Here is a 27,408-nt window from a genome sequence, read left to right as displayed (position 1 = left end):
TTTGTCAATCTCCCTATTGCTATCCATGAGCAGAATAAAAATAAAAACTGATGATTGCTTTGTGTTGACAGATAAAAACATGTTTCTTTGAGTAGTTTTATCCCCTGGTTATGTTATAGAATGGGTTGAAGCTAGATGTATATGTCTGTTTGTTGTGTTTTATTGTTCTCATTTTTGTAACCCACTTAGATTGTATGGATAATGCAGGATATAAATTTGATAAATAAATTAAAATAAATATATGAAAGCTATATATATGTATCCCAGAGCACTCTCTCCTGTCGTGTGCTTCCAATTTATTAATAAACTCTTGTCAGACATGTACCATTTGCCAATTTATATTACACTTGTTGTAATATAGTAAATGAAGGCAGTTGAAGACCAAAATGGCCCATCCAGTCTGCCAACTTTAGATTCATTGTCCTTTGGTAGAAGGGTATATAAGATTTCCAAATGCAGCCTAACACTATCTCACCTCTCACCCATACCTTCTATCTGGCCTCTCAACCCTCTCCTATCTTACCCTACTGTAACCACAGGATCTGTCTCTTTATATTTAAAAGAAGGAAAATTCTGGAGTCCTTGCTCCTAATCTGACTTGTCAGTGCTGTGATGTAATGGTGAAAAGGCCTGCAAGTCCATCCTTATGCAGTGGGTGTAGCTATGTAACACTAATATGAACTAATTAAGGCCTTGTATATTGGGCTGGGTGTTCCTCTTGTATAGGACCAGAGATGTGAAGGAGCAGCAGTGAGCTGCCTCTCTTAAGATCCATCTAGGCCTTTTACAGAGAGAGAAGATGGCCGGCCTAAGTAAAGGAGAAGATTTAAAGAGGTCAGATCTAAGGGAGGTGAATGGGACCAACAAGGTCTTCAGCCCTGGGAAGTCTTATCTGAGTATGAGGGATCATTATGCCTGCAAATAGGTGGGGGAATGTGGAATACAAATGCAACCCCAGTACATCCCTAGGGAGGTGTGTTTTGAGAAGAAATAGTTTAAAGAAACCTTTGGTAATGTTGTCTTTTGTGAAGGAGAATAATTTCCCTATGAGGTACTTTGAGGAGCAACATATGGTTTTCTTATTGAAAATCCAGTGGCACTGATACTGAATGAATCTGGTTTAAGGTTCAAGAAAGGTATTGTGATTTTTGGAAAATGTTGATGTGAGAGTGTGTCTGGAGGAGACTACAGATGAGCCTGGGGAACCCAGTCCATGACCCTGAAAAAAAGATGCCAGAAGAGGAAAGAAGCAGAGGATGAAGGAAGAAGAAACCTACTTGAGTCCAGGATTTTGGAGATAAGAAAATTGGTACTTTGCTATTTACTTTTGCTATTCTACTATTTTGATTTGTTGCCCATTTACTTCATTTTCTGAGGATATGTCAAATAAAGGTATTTTTATATTAAAGTTTGCCTGCTGTGGACCTAGATTTCTTACAGGGCTTTTGGAAGTTGTTTGATACTTTTGTGAATCAATCAGTAAAGGACTTGGGACATTTTACCTCCCACATACACCCTCTGGATCAAACACTCGCTTCAATGCAGTGGCATGCCAAGGGGGTAGGGAGATTAGGAGGATTATGGTGTGTGTCTGAAGGCGACAATGGAGGAGGAGTAGTGAGATCCAAAAACAGGGCCTTTGTGACATGGTGGGGTGGGCCCAGTTTTAAACATTGGCCCCCAGGAGCTGGAAACCCACAGTATGTCACTGTATAAAATGTTAATTTTCTATTGACAAGCAGAAGTGAATCAGGCACACAAGTGGATGACATCATCCCACAATGTCAGTACAGTATTGCTCTTCCAGAGCTGATATCTTTAATGCATGCATAGCCATTCCCATATGTGGTGGTCTCCTCAGCTCTTTGGTTTGTTTTTTTGTAATCCAGTGTTGGTGTGTTTATTTTCTTCTTTTTGTACTACCACCTAAACCAGGTTTTCAACCGTTTCCTATGTGTGGCAGAAAATAGCCACTAACATTTACAATTATGCACATAGAAAACCAAGAAATCCCACAAAAATCAAGATGAAAAGAGTGGGAATGGCCAATGTGATAAGTCAGGATGAAAGTTTTGTTGATACATATGAAAAAAAAGAGGGTTACGAGGTGTGAAGTGAATAAAGGATCATGTATACTCGTTCCCTAAAAAGAAGGTGCCTGAAGGAGAAGACAGCAAAAACTGGCCTAGATAAGGACTGATATCTTATAAGCTATCATGGTTGGCAGCTAGAGTACATCCTTAGCAGGGTGGACAGCGATAAAATAGCTGACTGGTCTTTCTCTGCCATCATCTACGTCACTATACTAAAATGAAATTCTAATTTTCTCCCTACTATGAAACTTACTTTCTTCTGCTGTGAGGTTTAATCTTTGATTCATTTCTTCAGTGGTGATTGACTGCAAAAACAATGTTTTGATGATTATACAGGAAGAAGTCTTTGAAAAGATAGTTGATAAGACATCTTAAAACACATGTACTCTATTTTGACTTACACTAGTATTGCAAGTGCATCCTAAATCATCTGCAGGGGTTGGTGTAGTAAATTGACACGACGAGGAATTTGATTGCTCTTTGGGATGGGTTGGATTGTGGAAAGGTGTCCTCAAAAGATGGTTTAGGCTGCCATGCGTACCATTGTTTGGTGCTGGTTGAATCTGCAGTAAATCTACATGAAATGAGTAAAGGTGAAACAAAAATTGTTTGTGCAAGTTAATTTGTGAACAAAAACCATAAAGGTATAATATATTGCTATTATGCAGACCAACAAATCTAATTTATATCACAGCATTGTTGTTTAAATGAATTGCCTGAGATAAGCTTTGTGACCAGTGCTTGTAATCTTTTTCCTCGCATTTGAGATTTACAGTGTATAGCAGTGTACAGTGTACATATTGCTCACCACACATCAGGTTGTAAACTTCTATATTGTCAAAAGGTTCCACCTCAGTTCCATCTTTAAAGCCCGGTCCATGTCCTATGAAAATAGCCTGAAATAAAATAATACAAACTATTATCCAGATGCAATCCAACGGGATGTAGCTAGAGTTTAAGAACTTAAGAACAGCATGGTAGGGATAGGATGTCATTTGCAACAATATGGGAAATGTCAAACACATCCCATGTTTCTGCATGTCATGAACAACCAAAAACAAGCAGTGGAGTGGAGGAGTGGCTTAGTGGTTAGGGTGGTGGACTCTGGTGCTGGGGAACTGGGTTCGATTCCCACTTCAGGCACGGGCAGCTCCTTGTGACTCTAGGCAAATCACTTAACCCTCCATTGCCCCAGGTACAAATAAGTACCTGTATGTGTAAGCTGCATTGAGCCTGCCATGAGTGGGAAAGCACGGGGTACAAATGTAAAAAAAAAAGAAAGTATTTTACAAATAGTGCACACAATGGGAAAGTGAGTGGAATCAGCACTCATGTGCAAACCATTGTGCATGCATGAATTAGTGCACATATGCCAAACAGTGCGTGCATGCATACATTATTGGGAAAGAGTGCACAATCCTTGTGAAATACTGCATGCTCCTTCCAGTGTGTACTGTTTGCAAAAGAGTGTTCACATTGCTCTTTTATTGATAACTTGGGGGCACAAAAAAATGGATAAAATAAAAATGTCTGTAAATGACACATAGAAACATAGAGGCATATTTTCAAAGCACTTAGACGTACAAAGTTACAGAGTAACCTATGGAACTTTGTAAGTCAAAGTGCTTTGAAAATTAGCCCCATATGTAGATGACAACAGATAAAGACCTGTATGGTCCATCCAGTCTGACCAACAAGATAAATTCATTACTTGTAGTATGATGTGACACTTTATATGTATACCTGATCTCGATTTGTCCTTGACATTTTCAGGGTACAGACCGTAGAAGTCTGCCTGGCACTGTCCTTGTTCCAAATCTGTGAAGTTGTGAAGCCCCTGAAAAGCTCCACTGTAGCCCATCCAAATCTATTCAGTCACACACCAAAGAAGTCTTGCTCAGCACCGGCTTTGCTTCCCAATTAGTGGTGTTGCTACCTAATCTCCACTAAGCTTCTTTGGATCCATTCCTTCCAAAACAGGATTCTTTTGTGTTTATCCCACGCATTTTTGAATTCTGTTACCGTTTTCATCTCCACCACTTCCCATGGGAGGGCATTCCAGGTACCTACCCTCTCAGTGAAAAAATACTTCCTGACATTATTCCTGAGTCGGTCTCCTTTCAATCTCAATTCATGTCCTCTAGTTTTACCACTTTCCTGTCTCTGGAAAATGCTTGTCTGCGGATTTATACCTTTTAAATATTTGAACATCTGTATCATGTCACCCTGGTTTCTTGTTTCCTCCAGGGTATACATGTTCAGGTCAGAATGTCTCTCCTCGTAAGTCTTGCTATGCAAACCCCATACCATTTTTGTCGCTATTCTCTGAGCCGCTTCAAGTCTTTTTACATCCTTAGCAAGATACGGCCTCCAAAACTGAACACAATACTCGAAATGGGGCCTAACCAACAACTTGTACAGTGTCATCAACACCTCCTTTCTTCTGTTGGTTATACCCCTCTCTATGCAGCCTAGCATTGTCTGGCCATTATTTTGTCACCTTGTGATCTTTAGACACCATCACCCCTAGGTCCTTCTCCTGAGCTGAGCTTACTAATCTCTCCCCTCCTATCTGGTATATCTCTTTTGGATTTCCACACCTCAAATGCATCACTCTGCACTTCTTTGCATGAAATTTTAACTGCCACACCCTTGACCATTCTTCTAATTTTTGGAAATCCCTTCTCATGGTTTCTACTCTCCAGGAAATCCACTCAATTGGCTATTTTCATGTCATCCGCAAAAAGACAAACTTTTTCTTCTAACCCTTCAGCAATGTCTCTCACAAATATATTAAACAGAATCGGCCCTAGCACTGATCCCTGAGGCACTCCACTACTCATCTTCCTTTTCTTCATTTCCTCCGACTGGATTCTATTTACCACCACTCTCTGCTGCTTGTCGGTCAACCAGTTTCCAATCCAGTTCAGCACTTTGGGTCTTTTAGAAAGCTATATTTGTTATTCTTTGTTACATGAAAAGGAGCAAATGAAAGAAATGTGGTTTGATTACACTCTCCTAGGAAAGGAAGAGATCAAGATAAAGAAAGCACAGTTACTGTATCCATGAGGTGGATTTAAGATAGTGATTACTTATTTCTTTGAACTAGTACTGCTAAATATTTCTTAGATTGAATACCTATATTTCTCCCCCTACTACATAAACAGTAATGTTGTTTACATACAACAAATGTTTTCCAAAGACAGCAGGATTGAACAGGCACACAAAGATGCTGACATTATCAGACACCACCAGGATGGAAGTATTCGCTCAGAGCTCAGAATTCAGTATAACGTTCTGAGTATGACCAGCCCTTCCCACACCCACCGGTTTCCTCGGTCTCTCAGTTAGTTCAGGAAAGATGCCACTGTCGGGGAGGTAAGAGGGAATGCATGTCTGATCAATCCTGATGTCTACAGAAAAAAACCCGTCGCAAGTGAGAAAAATACTTTTTCCATTAACGAGCAGGTCTGAGTATGGCACACAAGTAGGCAGTTCTGAAGCTCAGGGCTACTCACTACTATAGGCAACATGTCCATTGTCCAGGAGATGCCCACTTGCAAATGATAAACAAGAGTTGCTGAAGTTAAAGTGGCAGGTTGGACAGTACAGCTGACCAAAAGTGCTGTCCCTGATTGAAGACTGGCTCGAGCAGTAGTGAGAAGTGAAGCTATGAAACCAGGCCCACATAGTTGTTTGCATATACCGTCCAGTGAAGCAGATCTCAAGAGAATTACAGCAGCTGTAATGGTTCTGATTTGATGAGAGTTCACTTTACTAACTAGAAAAGTCCTAGTCTGATTATAACAGGAAAAAAAATACAGGATGATAGCCAATTGGCTGAGGTCTGTTTAGCTACTAGAATGCCAAGTTTGTTGGGTTATAAGAGACAAACAACTACATACATTTTGATTCCATTTCTTGTAGGTAGTGAGACCATTTTTATAGCCAAGATTGTGAAGGGACATCCCATGGGTGCTTTTGCATTTAAAGTAAAACCTGGGAAGCACTATTTCCTCATTTCTAAGAAAGGAGTGACTTCCTTTGGTAAACGTTTTGAAAGAGCATGTAGAACTACTTTGTTATGATGAAACTCAGGGTAGGGTGTGAAGTTCACCGATGCTTCCAACCAAAGTAACTGTAAATAGAAAGAGCACCTTCCAGGTGAGATGCTTTATAGATGTTTATTCCATGGGTTCACATGGCAGTTTCATGAGAGACGCAAGGCTGATGCTGAGATCCCATGCTAATAGATGGTTTGACATGAAGAAGCCTCTTCATGAATGTTCCAGTGGTGCTCAGGGTGCCTCTCAGTTCAAGTTGGGTTCTAACATTCATCATTACAACATGGGCCACAATGAAGGCAACAAATAAATTGGGGAATTTGTGATCCCATTGCAGTTTTCTCATTTGGAAGTAGATGAAAGGCACAACTTATATCATAGTCACCATATTGTCCAATATCCGTAAGTAGTTTGTGGCCATGACTGCTAAGGAGCAGTGAACCTTCTGGACATAATGCATTAGCACCAGGCATCTGTGCTGTGGCAGAAAAAAAGAATAGCTCCTATTTATCAGATTCAGTTTGCATATTGAAGTGTTGGCTTCTTGAGAATGATGAGAAAAACCTAGGCCTTGGAAACATTGTTTTGAGTGAGTCAAAAAATGAAGGCTTTCAAGGAACCTGCCAAAAGACAATCATTGACATTTGGAATAACTAAATGTCCTGCTTATATAAGTGAGCCAATGCAATTATAATGCATTTGGTGAAAATTCTGGAGCCCAAGAAACATACTTTGTATTTGTAATCGGGTGTATGTTCTATCATAAGGAAAAGGGAAACCCCCAACCCCACTCAGACCCTTTCTAGGATACCTATAGACAGACAACTTGGGTATTGTCCACCCTAGGATAGTTAGGGTTAACATGATGAACTTGCTCAGGTGGTAGAAGCCAAACAGGGATGGCTATGTGGGTGGTGGTAGGCTAAGATAAAACCCATTCTTAAGTTGTTGAGCCCATTCCCTGAACCAATGAACACTGAGACGCGAAACTGAAAGATTCATCTGTATGTGATTTGCATAGGTCAACAAGCTCAGTGTTGACCTGCCTTTTGGACCCTGTTAAAGACCAAGGAGCCTAGAGTAGTAGAGAGGGAATTCCCCAGGCTGGATAGGACCCAGAGGGTGTGGAGTAGGTAGGATTCTGTGAACTCACCCTGAGTTAGGAAGGGAGCCCTGACCAGGACCTAACAGTCAGGAAATCCAGGGACAGAGTGTACTAGAGCTGTTCCTTTGCTGGCGGTGTGAGGTTTCTTACGTATGTAACAAACTTTTTGAGGATTGCTATGGGTCCATCCCAGGTGGAGATTCAGTGGGCTGCTTTGAGAGGCTCAACCTACACTTTTGGTAGGGGGAAAACTGCTGTGGAGCCTTGGCCTATTTTTTAAGTAGGTGATGTTTTCATCACAAATGGCTAGTGTGTACAATGAACCATGGACATATTATGAAGCAAAAAATGAACTGGGATATTTTTATAAGCATCCTTGAAATCTATCTAATTTTATCAAAAGTGTTCATTTTGAACTTTTTATTACAAAGGAACAAGTTGAGATCTCTGAAATTAAAATAGGGTATAAGTATTTTGTTTTCTTGAGGAAATATCTGAAATAGAAGCTCCAATCCCTTTCCTGATGCAGAAAGCTTTTGCTTGTACAACTTCATCCAAAAGCAGAAGGGCATGAGACTGTTCCCTCTAAGCCAGGAGTACTCAACCCAGTCCTTGGGACACAGCCAGCCAGTCAGGTTTTCAGGATACCCTCCAATGCATGAATAAATTTGCATACAATGGACGTAGAGTGTCCCGAAGACTGGGTTGAGAACCCTTACTCTAAGTTGAGCCAGAGTCTTCCACCTATAGTCATGCCAGTAGGGGTGCTGTTTTACTATCACATTTTCAATAGTGAGGGAAAAGGTCTGCAGGACTCCAGGGAACCTTCCTGTCCCTAGTGACTGAAAACACAATATTGAAGCATCACTCCCTACTGGCTGCAATGCAGTTGGAGGACTCTCACTTAGCTTAGAAGGAACAGTGGTCATTAGTATAAGGTAGCTGAGACCAGGATAGGGATCTTTCTGGTAGAAGTGATAGAAACCTGAGATGATACAGTGTTTTGATAATGCTGAGAACCAAGGAATTGACTGAAGAAAGAAGTGCACCTAACTCCTTAATTGTAGGAGAATGTCACGGGCAGATCATTTCTGGCTCATTTTATTTCACTTGTTCCACCTTTCTCTCCAGTAGTCCCATTCTGCCACAACAGTTCTTGTGAGCCAGCCTCTTTTTAAACAATAGCGTAGTGCTTTATTATGGTTTACAATAGTAAACACAGTCTTAGCTTAGGTAGACAATCTACACGTGCAGTACTCTGGTTATGGTTATATGAACAACCTGATTGACCTCCCAATTAGAAATAGAACAATGTCATCGCAAACATACCTCAATCTACACCTCCCAAACTGCAAAGGTGTCAAGTACAAAACATACTATGCATCCAGTTTCTCCTTTCTGGGTAGTCAACTTTGGAATGCTCTCCCACGACCCATCCGAGCTATTAATAACTATTTACCTTTCAGAAAAATGTTAAAGTCCCATTTTTTTCAAGCAAGTTTACCCTAATGGACCAGCTTAATTCCACCAGATCACCTACAATACTCCTCCTAAGACGTCGATGCTTACTCTGACCCCAATGTTATACTCAATCCCTCATCTTCTTCCCTCCATCCTTTACCATTTCCCTCCCATTCTCCTATCATATCCTTGTCTACCTTCCCTATTCTAGTTCATTACATTCTTTTCACATGTCCTTTGTAATGCCTTTAATAATGTAAGTAGTTATGATCATCACAATTTATAATACTGTTCCTACATTTCCTTGTTTTTACTGTATTCTTTACCATGTAAGATGCTTTCTTTTACTATGTAAGCCGCACTGGACCTGCTGTATGTGGGAAAGAGCGGGGACAAATGTAATAAATAAATAAATAAATAAATGCTTCATCCATGCAGTTTCTTTCTTGGACTGCCTTCTACTCAGGCCACCCCTGGGTCACTGGCCCTGGCCCCAATAGGGATTTGGAGTCCATACTCCTCCCAACAGGGCCTTTGCCTCGTTCTCTGTCTCTTTTCATAGTCCAGGTTAACTTTGCACTGTCCAAAAGATTTCCTCCAAACTTATCTGAAGTCAGAAACAAAGGAAAATACAGCCCTGGCTTTTAGTCCATAGCCATAAGGGTAGGACAGTCACCTCCGTTGCAGTGTTTTAACTAACACACTGGCCCACCCCCACTGCCTTGTGCAAAAATAATCACACAATGTTTTTAGCATCTGGACAAAAGAGTAATCAAATAAAATAATCAAGAACTTATCTCCAAGGCCAGGTCCTCCTCTGTAGCTTTACAGCTGTTCCTTTCAACCCTTTGCTCATAGGCCTCCTGTAGGTCTATGTCCTCAGGCCTTTCCTCAATATTCGGGTCTTTGTACTCTCTCTCTCTCTCTCTCTCTCTCTCTCTCTCTCTCTCTCTGAGCTGAGGCTTTTTCTCTAACTAAGCTTGTCCCCCACCCTTCCACTTTCTCCTTTATAACTGCAGAAGTTCTCAAACCCTTCTCTTGGGACCACTCCTTCCTTTGATTGGCAGTTAGAAGGTTACAGAATCTGGAAACTTCTCCTTTTAGGTGTCCTCCCTGTTTCCTAGGGGATTTATCTTTAATTTCCTTACAACAGTATTCAGTAAGGAAACTGGCTGCTATGGTTGTCCTCTTTCTTGCTGGTGAAATTTAGCAAAAGATTGATACTGGGTTTGCTATTGATTTGCTATGGCTAATTCAGTAGCAATTGGTACTTGCAACCCACTGAGCTTAACTAAATCTTCAAGCGTAAGGAAAGATTTTATCAAAGAAAGCAATTCTTTAACATCTACCTTATTACCTCCCACTAACTTTGAATAAAACTCCTTTTTAACAGATATTTTTCTTTTATAGTTCTAAAAATCCAAGATGGGACACAGACTGCCTGATTTATTTGGAAAGAGAAAAACCTTTCATCTCTTTACAGGATCAGCAGCTGTGTGATTGCATTTATCTAAAATAGGGCATTTATTTCTGACTGCAGTAAAGACAGATCTTACTGAGAAGGCAATGGCCCCTTCTGAGCTGAAATTTGTCACAATTTATTTTGTAACTAAATTTTATTAGAATGAATAATTTAATTCCACATTTATATTCCGCTTTATCACTACTTGCTCAACGTGGGGTACACAGCATTTAAAATGACAACATAATAGTTAAAACAAAATGAACATTTTCAATAACAATAAAATCTTAACTCTGATCAAACGAAAACAACAAGATCGTTATCTAGTATAAAAGACATCCGTGACCTACTAACTGAACAATCTGACATTTTGGTATTAATCCACAAAAGAAAGGAAAGAAAGCCAAACAGAACCCACAAAACAGAAGAACAGCTGCAAAACACAGTTGGAATGACTAATCAAGTAAAACAAGGGATCCAATCTAGAAAATTCTTTATTATAGAACAGCTCACAAGTTTTTAAAAAGCTGGTTGTATTCGGACTTGACACAGGTCGTGGTTTGGAATTATTGCTTTCATTAGGAGTCCATATGAACCGAAGAAAGTTTAACACTTGCTCTCTCTCCTCCTGCAGCTTTTGGTTGGGGCTATTTTGCCGTCATTCTAAGTCCAGAACACGACTTGTGGGTGTGGACCATAACTTGTGTTCTGGTTTTTACGTAGTAATGAGCTGCTTCATATGCATTTGAATGTTTTGCATCTCATTATTATTTAATCCACAGCAACCTAAGAATCGCCACTGTATAACAAGTCAAGCTGCATTATGGCCTTTTAATTCATGTTAAGGAGCAATTAATACGACTTAAAGTCCTAATACAGCTTGATAACGTCTCCCCTAAGAGGGTTATTCTATAACTGGGCATTTACATATAGGCACCCAGAGGACACTTGATAGAGCCTATTTTATAAAGGAAAGTAGGCATTCAGAGGTCCTTTACTAAGCAGTGGTAAAAGGTGGTCTGCGGTAGTGTGGGCCATGGCGTACTTTTACAAACGAAAGAAAAAAGAAGGGGTTCACACCTTCCATAAATCCGAAACACGGACCGTGTAGAGTCCTAATAAAGTCTATTTGGAGTTCTGACTGGTTTCTTGGATTGGATTTTCTTCCACTCTGCATTTGGTTTTCCGTATTTTTACAAACAGCACTGGCAGGCCCCGTGTGCTGGGCCATTTTTTTTTTTTAATGGGGCAGTAACTGGTTGTGTGCTAAAATTGGCCTAGCGGTAAGGGTTGACACACTTCTCATGCAGTAATCAGACAGCGCACGCCAAAGTGGCTGCGCTGCAGATTACTGATGGGAATGCTCCCCGCTGTAGAAAATAGAAAAATATTTTCTACCGTGGGAAACAGTGTACGCCAACTTCGAAATTACCACCAGGAACCCATGCTACCCCGGTGGTAATGTTGAATTTGTGGATGCTACCCGTGCATTAGCCCTACCACTGTTTAGTAAAAGGACCCCTAAATTTCTACTGAATATTTACTAAAGATAACTAGTTAAATTTGTTTAGATTTTGCTCACACCTTTTTCAGTAGTAGCTCAAGGTGAGTTACATTCAGGTACTCTGGATATTTCTCTGTCCCAGGAGGGCTCACAATCTAAGTTTGTACCTGAGGCAATGGAGGGTTAAGTGACTTGCCCAAGATCACAAGGAGCAGCAGTGGGATTTGAACTGGCCACCTCTGGATTGCAAGACTGGTGCGCTAAATACTAGGCCACTCCTCTACTCCGCTGGTTATCTCACCATTATACTCAGATGTTTAAAAAAAACCACACAGGCACTTCTAGACTGGTATATAAAAAGCAATAAGAAAAATATCTTCAACAGTGATGGTAGATTAAGCTGGGGATACTTTATAAAAGCCACGGAATAATGTATTGAAAAATGGATTTACCTCCATACTTTTGAACTCATTATCATAGCCATGGTTTCCTCCTCCACAAAAGGTATATGTGTGGTCCCTGGTGATAAAATAAAGAGAGTAATTTATATGTTGAAGTACAAGTGGTGCTGTTTCTGTGTTAGTCCACCTAGATACATAGAAGTATAAGTTAACAGGTACGTTGTAGATGATACGTGACTAGCTTTTATGTTGTCCTTCATCTGGTCACTGCAAACTGAGTTCATCTACAAATAATGGAGCCGATATTAGGCAGAATTAAATCTGCCTAATCTGTCCATGTAATTCTAAGTGCATTTTGAACCAATTTATTTGCTGACATCAGACTACTGAATATGCGGTACAAAATTTAGGGCCCTGTTTACTAAGTCACGCTAAGGGCACGATAGCATTTTTAGCGTGCGCTGATTAGCACGCGCTAAATGCTAAGTCACCTATAGGAAAAGAATCCGCCAGAAGACGCAGAACTCAAAACACCCCACGGAAAACAACAAAATAGAATAAAAGTGGGAGAGCGACCAAGGATACCAAAGCCTGAGAAGATGTATAATAGTAGAAATGCTTATTGAAGTATAAAGACTCGACACAACATTGTGTTTCGGCCTTTAGGCCTGCATCAGGAGTCTTATTTTTCAAAAAACCTTCTTAGACAGAAGCGATGAAAAACATTCTTGAAGGGATAGTCTTTAAAAAGACCGTTGTGGAATAAATAGTGCTCTTATGTCACGTATGGCCCTGGCTCTTGTGATCCAACATCTGTCCCTCCCTCCAGGGGTCCAGCATCTCTCTTACCTCCCTCCTTTCTTCCCATTTTCCACCATTTTTCTTTCCCTCCCCACCACCACCACTGTGCCAAGGCCTATCATCCCTCCTTCTACTCCCCTCTTCCTTGCCTGTAGTCTGGCATCTTCCCCTCTCTCTCTCTCAAACCTCCCCCTGCCCTGTCTTTCTTTATAGGGGTCACCAGCAGTGGCAGTGTACGCTGCCTGTGGACAGCACCAAAAATCTTCCTTCTACCTCCTACAGCCCATGAGGAAACAGGAAGCTTCAGCAGAGGAGGCAGGACAGCAGATGGAAGGCTCTGGGGCCAGGTACAGGCAACATATGTTAATCGTTACTGCTGTCAGCATCCTCAAAGGGGGGAGATGCCAGACCAGGGGAGGCCAAATGCTGGAGCATGGGGACCCCTTGTAGTTGTAGTGTCCAGGATAATACCCTGTTCTCTCTCCCCCCCCCCCCCCCAACAACGCCACCAGCCCTGTTCACAACTTACATATGTAAGTTTGCAACACCTGTATGTTGTGAAATACCTACTTGCAAACCTACATATCAACATGCAACACATGCTACTTTTTTTCTCAGGTTCAACATGGCTTCTGCAAGTAAACAAAAGTGAGCTTAAATCATATCATTGAATTTACTAATTTTTATGCAGCGTTGCTCTGGGCCAAAAGAGGACTAGAAAACAGCTACTCACAATCTTCATTTCTAATAACTTTTTAACTTAAAGAGAAACAAACATCTGCCTGGGGTAAAGATAGAGCTTAAAGAGTTATCTAAGAATGTTCCCCATTATAAATTAGAAGGTATTGTTTTGATGAGTAGATATTACAAAAGGAAGCACAGAGAAGAAAAACTGGATTCTGGATGTTATGATCATTTTAATCTTATTATTCCAGACAATAAAGAGATTCAAACATAATTCTGTTTACCTAAGTCTCTCTTAAACTGATTTAAAAGATTTGGAGAGTAGATTCTGTATAAAGCCTTCAGATTTAAGGGCATGGTATTCTCCAGGAAGGATACAGATATGCATTTCTGGTGGAGATGGATATATTTCTCCAGTTTTGGAGGAGAGTTATAGGCAGTGGCGTAGCAGGGGGGGCTGCCACCCGGGGTGGGGCGGTTCGCCGTTGCACCCCCCCCCCCCGGGTGCAGCACGATGACACCCCCCCCCCCCCGACCAGCTCCCGCACCCTACCTTTAAAGAGAACATCAGAATCTGAGGCAAGGCGCAGCGCCTCGCGCCTGCCCTGCACATAAAAGAAATGTGGACCGTCGGGCCTTCTCTCGCTCTGTCTGTCCCGCCCTTGCGGAAATAGGAAGTTGCGTCAGCGGAGGGCAGGACAGATAGAGCGAGGGAAGGCCCGACGGTCCACATTTCTTTACGTGCAGGGCAGGCGCGAGGCGCTGCGCCTCGCCTGGGATTCCGATATTCTTTTTAAAGGTAGGGTGCGGGAGCTGGTCGGGGGTGTCGATGCGCCGAGGGGGGGGATCTGGCAGGGAGCACCCCCTCCTCCGAGCTGACACCCAGGGCAGACCGCCCCTCCCGGACCCCCCCTTTGCTACGCCACTGGTTATAGGAGAGAATGCTGCTCTTGGATTCATTTAGGGGATCATGAACTAACAGTGTGTGCTAACACTATTAACATATTTTATGTTCCACGGGGCCCACTGCAGAAGTTGTCTTCTGGGTCCCTAACTCTCAGGGAAAACCCTGTTACATGTTTCTCAAATATTTCATGTCACTTTGGCCCTCCTTATTTTCATTGGTTGTACCAAATGGACCCTCTCTCCTTTTATTCCTCCATAGCCAAAATAAGCCCTGTGACAAATAACATGTTACCTAGAGAAAACTGTCAAAAATGGACCTAAAATTCAGCAAGGGAAGAAAAGATTTTTCAAGGAAATACAAAGTTTTTATTCTTAGTGTTTCTTGCCTCTTGCAGGAAACAGTCGTTTTTTTGTGATTTTGGAGAATTGGGATTTGGGGAAGGTGTGTGTGTATTGGGGGGGGGGGGGGGAGTCTTCCGGCTACATACTAGTTGGATTGAAAGGTTTTACCTAAATCGTGTAGTCTTCTCACTCAGAAGTTGCCAATGCCAACATGACAAAATTCTAGAAACATTGTGCCCATCCGGAATAGCTAGGGAACATTAAAAGAAGAGTGTGCTCATTTGGTACGAAAAAGAAAGGTAAGGAGGTCTGAGAGACATCAAACATTTGAGAAATAGGTATTAGGTGTTGTCCTAAGAGTTAAGGAGCCCGTAACTCCATTTAATAAGAGAATCAGAGGAAAACAGAAAAGCCAAAGGATTCTAAGTGAGTGCGTTTGTGTAAATTGTTGTCAGTGAATATGAATTCATCTTCCCAGAATTGTGTAATGTAAACCCCCTAGTGGTGGAGTAGTGTATCGCACTTGTCACAGTCCAAACGGGTTCCTAAATTAACTCCACTCAGCCAAGGGATTTGACAGGACATGCACTCATGGTTGGTCTCTCCCTTCCTCAGGGCAAAGGCCTTGGACACAGACACTCTTTTTCTTCAGAGCCAGCACTCACAGTCAAACTCTTGGGTGCATCAATCACGGTCAGGCTCAGGTACAGGCACTTATGGTCGGGCTTCTCTCTCAGGGGTTGGGCTCTTGGGTACAGGCACTCACAGTCGGGCTTCTCTCTCAGGGTTAGGGCTTTTTCGATGGGTTTGGGAGCCCCAGCTGCGTGGCACCATTCTGGTTTCTCTCCAGCCCAGCACACCCTGTTTCGCTCAGACCATCTCTCTTTCTTCTCTGTGACTGACCCACCCTCTGCACCCACTGTCTGCTGTGTCTCATCCAAGCTCTGTTCAGTACTTCCCAGCCTTGCATGGTGCACAAACCTGCACTCTTCTCTTCCCAGACCTGCCCCAGGACTCCAGACTGGCTTGCAGCTCCCCTCTCAGTCTGGTCCACAGCTTTTTCTCTCCAAGGGGACCAGCCTGCAGCTCTCTTTTTCATATGCCCCTAGGTTTGCCTACAGATCCTCTTGTTGATGCCTGCTGTCCACCTAGGCTTGCCTGCTTCTTCCCCTGGGGCTGTCTACCAGCAGTCTCATCCTGCTCTTGTCTGGGGTTTTCTTATCTCTGTCAGCCTTCTCCCTGGGGCTTGCTTGCAGCCCTCTCTCTCTCTCTGCCCGGAATTGTTTGAACACCCGGCATGTTCAACAGCTCCTGTCCACTTCCAGGGCTGCTCCTCTCCTTCTACCCCGTGATTGGTGCTATTGTTGCATCAATCCGGGGGCTCCCTCCTATGCACATGTGCTATTCCCTGTTGGCTTTCCTTCCCAGCCTCTTCCAGCTTTGGGAGTGCCCCGTGGCCCAGAGTGCAGCCATGGTCCGTGGCCCAAAGCACTTCTGGGTTCACAGGGGCAGTTGTTCTCTCTCATCCTCATGGCTAAACATGACCAAGTCTGAGCTTCTTATCTTTCCCCCTAAACCAACCTCTCCTCCTCCCCCATTCTCTATTTCTGTGGATAACACTCCCATCCTTCCTGTCTCATCAGCTCGTAACCTTGGGGTCATCTTCGACTCCTCCCTCTCCTTCTCTGCACGTATTCAACAGACTGCTAAAACCTGTCGTTTCTTTCTCTATCATATCAGCAAAATTCGCCCTTTCCTTTCCGAGCACACTACCAGAACCCTCATCCACACTCTTATCACCTCTCGCTTAGACTATTGCAACTTGCTTCTCTCAGGTCTCCCACTTAGCCATCTCTCTCCTCTTCAATCTGTTCAAAATTCTGCTGCACGACTAATATTCTGCCAGTGTCATTATGCTCATATTAGCCCTCTCCTCAACTCACTTCACTGGCTTCCTATCCGTTTCCGCATACAGTTCAAACTCCTCTTATTGACCTATAAGTGCATTCACTCTGCAGCTCCTCAGTACCTCTCCACTCTCATCTCTCCCTACATTCCTCCCCGGGAACTCCGTTCACTGGGTAAATCTCTCTTATCTGCACCCTTCTCCTCCATTGCTAACGCCAGACTCCATATGCCTGGAATAGACTTCCTGAACCGGTATGTCAAGCTCCATCTCTGGCCGTCTTCAAATCTAAGCTAAAAGCCCACCTTTTTGATGCTGCTTTTAACTCCTAACTCTTGTTCACTTGTTCAGAACCCTTATTTTATCATCCTGACTTTAATATTCCCTTATCTCTTGTTTGTCCTGTTTGTCTGTCCTAATTAGATTGTAAGCTCTGTCGAGCAGGGACTGTCTCTTCATGTTCAAGTGTACAGCGCTGCGTACATCTAGTAGCGCTATAGAAATGATAAGTAGTAGTAGTAGTGTGGTGCAGAGTGAGCTGACTGGTAAGACCCGGGTTACATAAACTGGCGCCTGAACATGGGGTGATGGGATTTAAGCTGGAGGGACTTTTTGACCAAGGGTTACAAATTTAATTGCCCACTACTGGAGGAGTGTGGCAATAAAATAAGTCTGGAGAGACTGCTTGCTTAAGAACTGCGAGTTTGAATTTTTCATGCCCACAAGGAACGTGAAACTGGCGATGCCAACTGCCGGAGCGGACCTGAAAAATAACATCTGAACTGTGAGTTCCTGGGGTGTGTGGCGGGAAAGATCCGAGGGAGCATCATGGCTGTTGTTCCTGCACTTGATGTGTCAGGGGGAATGGAAGAAAGCATGCCAAATTGCTAATCACTATGTGGAATACTAAAATACTGGAAGCGAGTTTTGATTGGATAACTGATTTGCATGACATCATCTGCAGCACAGTAGGGCAGAGGTCAAGCATGTAGACCAAGGGTGGTGCTCATAAAGACAAAACCTGGACAGCAGCACATGGAGAGTGTAGATAAGAACATAACAATAGCTATACTAGGTCAGACCAATACTCCATCTAGCCCAGTATTCTGTTTCTAACAGTGGCTAATTCAGGTCACAAGTACCTAGCAGAAACCCAAAAAACAATAATCACAAACACCCACAGTGGGAAGCAAACCCATATTCCCTGCATTTAGGGAACACAGCCCTAACCCCTACACCAAACACACATCTGACAAAAACTGAGCCCTACTAAGTGCAATTAGCGATCAATTCACATTTTGCTGACCAAGAATACTCAAGTAAGCCCGACTTAACATCCTACGGCCTACTGGAGTAAGTTTGGTCCTGGCTTGTGCTCAAGCTCATGTGATTGAGACCAGACACTGAGTGAGAGAGTGTTTGAGGACCTAATGTTTGTTTGTGGCCTGGGTGGTGCAGAGTAAGCTGGCCGGTGAGAACCGAGTTACATAAATTTTCTCTATATATTTACAGTAACGTTAGATCCTTCAATTGAAGAAGTTGACTTTTTAGTAAAGTCTGCTTTGTTTTAGCACCACTCCTTGAGCAAAGAATACTTAGTGGACAGAGACTGTTCAAATCACCTAAGAAACCTGACATTAAAGGGGGGGGGGGGGGAGTTGTCAACTTAGGCTTCCTTTTGACACCCTGTGCTAAAATAGCACAGTTTGTGGTACAATAACCCATCTTAGCATCAGCTGACATTGATAACTTCCCTCCTAAGATTTCTTTCTGTTTGGAGTGGACCCAAGGTTGCAGCTAGGTTCAATGAGTCGCATCAGGACTCAGCTCAGCTCTACAATGTAATCCCTCCACACTGTTACATTTTCTCTTTTCACATCATTTAAGGGTCATATGACATCATATTCTAAGATGTAATATAGGTGCTATAATGAAAAATAGAGTAGAAAATGTCCAATAATTTGTCTGGATTCATTTTATTTTATTCTAGTAATCTAATCAAGAAACAAAATATGAATAGTTCCTGGTATTCTGTGCATCTGGCATTATGAGGCTCAGGGGTGAAGAGGAGGAATATGTAGAAGCTGATAAGGATAACTTAACAATTATTTCTGTTCTGTGAAGTGGAAATTTCTCTTTTTTCTGTAAATTACAATGATATTAAGCAGGCCAGGTACCCCCACCTCTTTCCCCCACCTTCCTCTGACCAAGCAAGTGAAAGACAATGAGCTCCTGCCATTTGTTGTCCATTTGCTGTTTACATGAGTGTGTTTATTAGCCTTTGAGAGACTTTTAGGATGCAGATCAAAGGAAGTTCCATGTGAAGGGGGCAGGGCTGACAGAGGAGAGAAAGAGAAATCCTGTAGTCAGGACAGGATAAGAAAATATTATTGCAGGTAACACCTTATTTCCTTCTCTGCCTAGAACAATTCAAACACTATCTCCCTGATCCCTGGAGTCAATAGCAATAGTTCTATTGACAAGAGAAACCTAACACCTCTATAGCAACTGGAAGCAGTAGTTAACTTTTGTCTCCTCTTTTAGAATAGGGGAAATACTAATTAAAGGTTTGAGAAATGTATGTATAGATGATTAGAAGAGACCAAATGCATCTTCAAAAGGAAATATAAACAGATGCTGTGTATTTTATTGATACTAGAGATCCTGACTGACTGTAAGGTGCTAACTAAGGGGGTGTGACAACCCCTCCCCCTTGTGCTCCCTTTTTGTCTTGTAAGGGAAAAGAAACCCTATATAATATTTCTCTGCCAGATAGGAGGTTGGGCAGTGTACATCTCTTTTGGCTCCCAAGCCAGGGAGTTTGAAAGAATGTCCTGCTCCCACTTTCCATTGTACTTTCCATTTCTATATATGTTCTCATTTCTGTCATATTCTAGACTATTTCTATGACTATTTCTTATTATTTATCCTAAATCTTTGGATAAAGAATAAACTTGTGTTTTTCCCCCAACGGAAGCTTCTCTTGGTTTTTTTCTCTTTTGTTTTTATTTGTTGTAGTGCAAATGGTCCATAATCCAGCTGTCTGGTTTCTAAAAAGATAACAGTTGAGAGGGTTTTGTCTGCGTAGTACTGCTGGCCTGATTGGACTCCGCTGGCGGCAGGAACAGGCGCAAACAGTTCACAGATGAAAGGCGGGGGGTAGGACTGCAGAAAATAAATGCTAATGTCTCTATCACGTACGCTATCTTATTCTATATGTTCCATCTCTGCTTACGCCCTACGTTGTCTGTTAAAATGTTTTACTGTGTATTGTGTTGCCATTGTTATATAGCATACTATGTCATACTTTGTACTGTTGTTTGAATATTTATTCTTGACTTCTAACTTTTCCTTTGTGAGGAGAACACGGCAAATCATCCTAGGAAATAACATGATAACTAGATGATTAGTGGCATGATATTTATTTTATTTATTTATTGCGTTTGTATCCCACATTTTCCCACCTATTTGCAGGCTCAATGTGTGAATCATGAATCATGTGTGCCTAATTTCACAAGAAAAACAGATTTGGAGGCACGGCGCATTCTCCATTTGGTTTAGTTTTATAACTATGTGCTGTCGAAACAGATCTACCACATGTTTAGATGTGTAACCAGATGACAGCACATGCTGGATGCATTTAGCTAAGTCTATAATTACTATAAACAGTGGTTGTACTTCCCAGGGGTTTAAGGAAACTGTTTTTGGGAAAGAGGATTGTACCTAATTTCTAAAAGCCAACACAATAGCATTATGTTGTTTATACCAGTCTGCTCCATTAAGTTCTGGTTGACAATGGAACATGAGGTATATTTAAGAGCTATTTTATCAGTCAGATCCGAGTTCACGCAAAATAAAACTTGGCCTCTGGAGGGTGAATGTGAAAATTTTAAAAAGTCATAACTGCCACTTAAGCTGATAAGGGGAACTTTTTTTAAGTATGTGAAAGTGTAACATGTATAAACACACTTCGGAAAAGTTGTCAAAGCAAAAGTATGCACGCATCTCCACTTTGAAAACTATCCCAGGGAATGTATGTGCTTACATTTATACCTGCTGTTTATCATACACAAATTTTCAACTTTAATTATACACATAAACTAACATTTTCTTTGTTTCTATAATTCTATGAAAGAATACCTTTCAGACAGGGTCTGGATGAATGAGTCTTTTCTGTTTTTATATTGGTGATTCACCACTGCACTTTCTGCTGCTTCTCAGGAAGTGAAGCTGTTTTAACCTGTAGGTGATTCTCTGTGGGACCACCTTCAGGTTGTTATTGAACATATAGTAACATAGAGGGGCATAATCGAACTGGGCGCCCATCTGTAAGGGCACCCATCTCTAAAGACATCCTGGCGAAGAGGCGGGACATCCCGTATTATCGAAAAAAGATGGGCGTCCATCTTTCGTTTCGATAATACGGTCGGGGACGCCCAAATCTCAACATTTAGGTCGACCTAAATGTTGAGATCGCCAACCTTAGAGATGGCCGACCTTGGTTTTTGCAGATAATGGAAACCGAGGACGGCCATCTCAAAAACGACCAAATCCAAGCCCTTTGGTCATGGGAGGAGCCAGCATTCATAATGCAGAGGTCCCCCTCACATGCCAGGACACCAACTGGGCACCCTAGGGGGCACTGCAGTGGACTTAAAAAATTGCTCCCAGGTGCATAGCTCACCTTGTGTGCTGAGCCCCCAAAACACCCCCCAAAACCCACTCCCCACAACTGTACACCACTACCATAGCCCTTAGGGATGAAGGGGGGCATCTAGATGTAGGTACAGTGGGTTTGTGGTGGGTTTTGGAGGGCTCACATTTACCACCACAAGTGTAACAGGTAGGGGGGTGGGCCTGGGTCCACCTACCTGAAGTACACTGCACCCACTACAACTGCTCCAGGTACCTGTATACTGCTGCGATGCACCTGAGTATGGCATTTGAGGCTGGCAAAAAAAAGTTTTTAAAGTTGTTTTTTTGAGGGTGGGAGGGGGTTAGTGATCACTGGGGGAGTCAGGGGAGGTGATCCACGATTCCCTCCGGTGGTCATCTGGGTGTTATGTGATCAAATTTGCCAGTCTTTTGGATTATTCAAAGAGCAGTGTTTTGGACTAGTCGTAGGCGATGTAAATCTTTAAGCCTAAGACCTTTATTGAGCGAATTACAGTACAAGTGAGTATATAAGAATATTAAATGCCAAGGGCTGTAAGAGAGATTGGACTCAACACATAAGATATAGCCGCAACAGAAAGTGCTGCATGAGAGTTCAGTGTCCACAAGTACACCAAGGATGCGAGCGACTGTGTACTGCGGAACTGGGATATTGCAAAGGTGAATGGGTGGAGAGAAATGTTTAAGTGAGTGATTAGTAAAAAGAAGAACTTTAAATTTGTCTGGGTTGAGGGCAACCCATTTGTTACTTTTTGAAATTTATCATCAATAGCCGAGAGTTCCGTAAGGCTATGATGGTCGACAACACAGAGACACTGAATATCATCAGCGTAGACATATAATGTAAACCCAAGAGATTGAGCCAGAGTGAGCAAGGGTGAAAGAAAGATATTAAACAGGATGAATGACAAGATGGAGCCCTGGGGCACTCCTGATGCCCCAACTCTGTGGCTGGAGTAAGTGGTTCTGCCTAAATTATTTGTGTATATTTCACTGCTACACATGTAGACACCTAATTTCCTTGACAGAACAAGTTCCAGATATGCTTTCTTGGCATTTAAAATTAGACGCATCCTCATTATGGCATCCTGCTACACTTTAAATTCACAACTGGTAGATTATGAAGACAAGCATTTTCCCTTACTGCTCCAGGAAAGCCTTTCTTATATGAGACCAACATGATTATATATATAAATAGTCTTCTATAAAATACTTCAAGATATGGAGCAAAAATAATAAATCTTATTACATCATTTTATATAGTAGTATGCACCCTCAAATCTCATTCATTTCAAATTTTTATAATTCATAAAATCCACCAATCACTAGGCTTGTGAAGCCGGCTAATTTCAAACATATGCAACAGCGAAGCAGTAATTTTGTGTACTGTACCTCACAGCTAGCCACTGCCGGTCAACATAAAGATGAACTTTGTCAATGCGAATGTGGTTGGCATAGTGGAATCGCTTTGGCAGGTCAGGAGTCAAGTATGGTTTGAAATGCTGGTTGGGTTTTTGGCACTGTAATTTACAAAATACAGTTAGTGGTGGTGGAGCTGCCTGCTTCACAGTCACATGGGGCTAGGTTCTATATAAGGCACCTGAAAATTTCACGTAGAAACCGAAGTGTATTCTATAACAACGTGCATACATTAGTTAACTAGCTAAAATCAGCGCTGCTAATTGGATGTTAACAAGCAATTATCAGTAGTAATTCGCATTGAGATTTACACACCCAACTCGCTAAGTGTATTCTATAATGTAATGTGCCTAAATTCTAAGTTTCATAGTTGAAAAGGGAGTGTGGCCAGGGGGCGTGGCTTGAGTGTTTCTAAAATCTATGCACATTTTTATAGAAAACACGATCTGCACCTAATTTAGGTTTCGGGATTTACACCAAGTAAAACGTTGCCTAAATGGACATGACCAAATTTGGTCATGTAGAGAGCCACCTGGCAAACTCGATATATGTGTGGAAATTTATTCCTATTCTATAAAATTTCATGTACTTTACAGAATACGCCTAGGCGTGTTTTTTTTTCCACATGGATTTTTCAGGAGCATATATAGAATTGTTACAAAAACATTGTGGCCCCGTTATTAAAGAATAAAAAATATCAACTGATCATGTTTCACCACCTTTGGCACAATTGCATCGGCTACCAATTGAACAACATTATTTCTTTTTAATTATTATGTTTGGTATTTCATGCTTTATGGTCAAAGGGCCCATTATATTTATCGGACTTATTGAAGAAATACAACCTGAGTAGACAACTTAGGTCAGTTCACAGGGTCTTTTGGAAACACCACGCCAGGTCAAACTATTGTGTGCTTATAAAGGCTCTTTTGAAATACAAGGGCCTAAGTTGTGGAATGAGTTGCCTTTAGGATTCCATCAAATTCATTGTTATGAAAGGTTGGATTTTTGAAGACTTGGTTTTTTAGGAAATGTTTTATGGAGATGAGTTAATAATTGAAATGAGTAATTAGTGAGCTGTACTATATATGGTTTTATTGTAATTCACTTTGAGCTTTAGGTGATTGTGAAATATGCAATAATGTAAAGTAAAGTAGATTTTGGCTCTTTGCGGCCACAGATGTCCATTCTCCTCTCTTGTGCTTTCTCTGCTGGAAAGAGGAGAGGCAGCTACAAGAGCATAGCTCCAGAGCCAGCACAAGGTATATCCCTAGACATATCAGCTTTGTGCCCACCCTATCACATCATATTAGGGTGTATTTATGTTTTAGTCAGGTTGGGCCTTTTGGTAAACGCATATATCATTGCATTATGTTAATTTGCTTTCTGGTAACAGTACAGTTCTTACTTTTGAGTCTTTTGAATATAGTGTTTTTTGTTCATATTTTAGAACTGACCCCTGAGACAGGCATTGTTTTACGCTGAAACACAGCCCGTGTCCGGTCATTAAAAAAAAACACACTTGTACCATTCTTGAAAGCAATTTGGACCGCTTTTGAAAATCCAAAAGTATGTAAATAAATGCAAACCTTGTTCAAGCCCTGCTCTAGGGAATACCTCCTTAACCTGCAGATAACATTATGCACCTACAGTCTGTGCATACATACTTTTACCTTTACATAGGTTTGGACATTTACAAAATATGGAGGGTGAGGCTAGAAAAGTAATCCCCTAGAGTTTTGTTTTTTTTTTTGCTGTTTGTTCAGCTTGGAATTTCAACATGAAATTTTACAGCTGTATTTGTTACTATCTATGTTTACAGATTGAGAACTCAACTGTTCTAAGCCAGAGATCTCATATTGTATGAGGTGCAATATCACTGATGTTCATTTGTAAAGATAGAACATTTAGGGACATCCTATAGAAGACTCCGGAGGCAGGCCCCTGTGGCCAAAACACGACTTGTGTCGAGTCTTTGCATGCTTTAATAAACCTTCATTATCTTGAACATCATCTAGCTTTTAGCTTTTTATTTTTTGTGCCATTGGAAGTCTATCACAAGCTCCACACAAACCCAAAAACAATCATCAAACTCAAGGAAGCACTGGAGATGATCTGGGACAGCCTGCCACAGGGACCAATCAACAAGGCTGTTACAAACTTCCCAAAGTGACTGAAGGCCTGTTTAAAGCTGGGAGTGGACACTTTCAGCATTCACAGTGACTGCAAAATTCTGACATGTTGTTAATTGTATCATTTGAAAGACGATATTTTACTGTGTTTTAGCTTGAACATTTTAATGTGTAAAAATTGCTAGGTAGTAACACTAAAATGTCAGTAACATCAAGATACCTTAAGTTAATTAAACATTGTTTATAGTAACACGTTAAGTATAACAACTAAATACATACATAAAATTTCTCGTTGAAATTCAAAGCGGTTGCAAAAATGGCAAAAGCCTCTAGGGTGTTACTTTTTTTGCCTCACCCTGTACATTTGCTTGAATTTAAAACACACACACACACACACACACACACACACACACACACATTTTCATAGACATATCAACATTATTTTAACTCAACTGATAAATAGAATCTTATTCCTGTACTCACTGTGAGGTTTTTAACAATCCCAGCAGAATCAACTGTTTTGAAAAAAAGGGACAAAATCCCATTAGAATGTTTACTTTTGGCATTTTTATTTGCTTTTTCGAAATGGTGACTGTAAACCAAGGAACCCCTACCAGGATGAAATAGTGAATGTCACAGCTTCTCAACTTTCTCCTGGAGGCATACCTAGCCATGGAGTTTTCATAATCACCACAATGAATATGTATGAGATAAATTTGCATATAGCCAAGATCCTTTATATGCGAATCTGTCTCGTGCATATTCATTGTGGTGACCCTGAAAACCTGACTGGCAAGGTGTGTCTCCAGGATAGGGCTGAGAAGCACTGCTATACTGAAGTGTCTAACTCTCAGCAAAAAAGGAACAGAAATGAAATACAAGCTCAGTTGGATAATAATCATTAGGCTATAATTAATCAATTGTATTAGGAATAATGCCACTGGTGAAAAATAAAGCTATTTTACAATGTTAAATGACACAGTGGGATCAGGGAAGGATGAACTTTTCAATGGGCCCTGGGTGAACACAAGGACAGCACCCACACCCCTGGTTCCATATTTATTATTGATTTCCACTTGATTTCATATCTCTTCAGTACACCTGAGGTGAGTTAAATATACAATACCATACAATAATAAAACAGTACCATACTAATTAAGACATAACAAAGCTTAAGCATGTTATACAATACAAATACATTCAAAGTAGTCAAATCGCGGGAAGATTGTGAAAAACTACAAGAGGACCTTACGAGACTGGGCGTCTAAATGGCAGATGACGATTAATGTGAACAAGTGCAAAGTGATACATGTGGGAAAGAGGAACCCAAACTATAACTATGTCATGCAAGGTTCAGCGTTGGGAGTCATGGACTGAGAAAGGGATCTAGGTATCATCATTGATGATACGTTGAAAACTTCTGCTCAATGTGCTTTTGCAGCTAGGAAAGCAAATAGAATGTTGGGTATCATTAGGAAAGGGATTGAAAACAAAAATAAGGATATTATTCTGCCATTGTATCACTCCATGGTGCGACCGCACCTCAAGTATTGTGTTCAATTCTGGTTGCCGCATCTCAAAAAAGATATAGTGGAATTGGAAAAGGTGCAGAGAAGGACGACAAAGATGATACAGGGCATGGGACGACTTCCCTATCAGGATAGGCTGACGAGGCTGGGGTTCTTCAGCTTGGAGAAAAGGCGGCTGAGGGGAGATATGATAGAGGTCTATAAGATAATGAGTGGAATGGAACGGGTCAATGTGGAGCGTCTGTTTACGCTTCCAAAAATACTAGGACAAGGGGGCATACGATGAAGCTTCAGTGTAGTAAATTTAAAACGAATCGGAGGAAATTTTTCTGCACTCAACGCATACTTAAACTCTGGAATTCGCTGCTGGAGAAGGTGTTTAAGGCGGTTAAGTTAGCGGGCTTCAAAAAAGGGTTGGACGGCTTCCTGGAGGAAAAAGCCGTAGAATGTTATTGAATGGACGAGGGAATAATACAGTATTTCTAGGATGGGCGAGACAAGTTGCTTGTTCTTTTGGCCGCTGTCGGTGACAGGATGCTGGGCTCGATGGACTCTTGGTCTGTCCCAGCATGACGATGCTTATGTACTTATGTATATCCACACGGCCGTTTGAATACCAGAATTTCTCTTTACAGCTAATTATTGTACCTTAATGTCAGCAAATTTGAATTTGTAATGGTATTGAGGAAATAAATGTGCATAGGGAGAAGAACAGTTAGCAGGAAAAAGGAGGTGAGATTCAAGGGGTAAGGGGAGGAATACACAGAAGCTGATAAAGATAAGGTGGAATTGCTTAACAAATATTTCTGTTCCATGTTCACAGATGAAGGGCCAGGAAACACTGCAGAAAACAAACACAAATAGGAATGGAAGTGTGGTAGACCCTGAATGATTTTCAGATGACTGTGTTTATGAGGAGCTAGCT

The 27,408-nt window shown here is 41.5% G+C and overlaps 1 protein-coding gene across 1 annotated transcript in view; it reads right to left on the bottom strand.

Moving 5' to 3' along the window:
- The window catches only part of ENPP3 (ectonucleotide pyrophosphatase/phosphodiesterase 3), a 249,644-nt gene that overhangs the window by 74,538 nt on the left and 147,698 nt on the right, over nucleotides 1–27,408 (bottom strand). The window contains exons 14-19 of the mRNA XM_030196550.1: nucleotides 25,438–25,469; nucleotides 22,796–22,923; nucleotides 12,142–12,208; nucleotides 2,902–2,989; nucleotides 2,495–2,667; nucleotides 2,347–2,398 (exon numbers count right to left, since the gene is read on the bottom strand). Of these exons, the coding sequence (XP_030052410.1) occupies nucleotides 2,347–2,398; nucleotides 2,495–2,667; nucleotides 2,902–2,989; nucleotides 12,142–12,208; nucleotides 22,796–22,923; nucleotides 25,438–25,469 (540 nt within the window). The remainder of the gene's footprint in view (nucleotides 1–2,346; nucleotides 2,399–2,494; nucleotides 2,668–2,901; nucleotides 2,990–12,141; nucleotides 12,209–22,795; nucleotides 22,924–25,437; nucleotides 25,470–27,408) is intronic.

This window comes from Microcaecilia unicolor, chromosome 3 (genome assembly GCF_901765095.1).
Source record: "Microcaecilia unicolor chromosome 3, aMicUni1.1, whole genome shotgun sequence".
Taxonomy (NCBI): Eukaryota; Metazoa; Chordata; class Amphibia; order Gymnophiona; family Siphonopidae; genus Microcaecilia; species Microcaecilia unicolor.
Note: the sequence above shows the minus strand (reverse complement) of the source record. Positions and strands in the feature narration are given on the sequence as shown.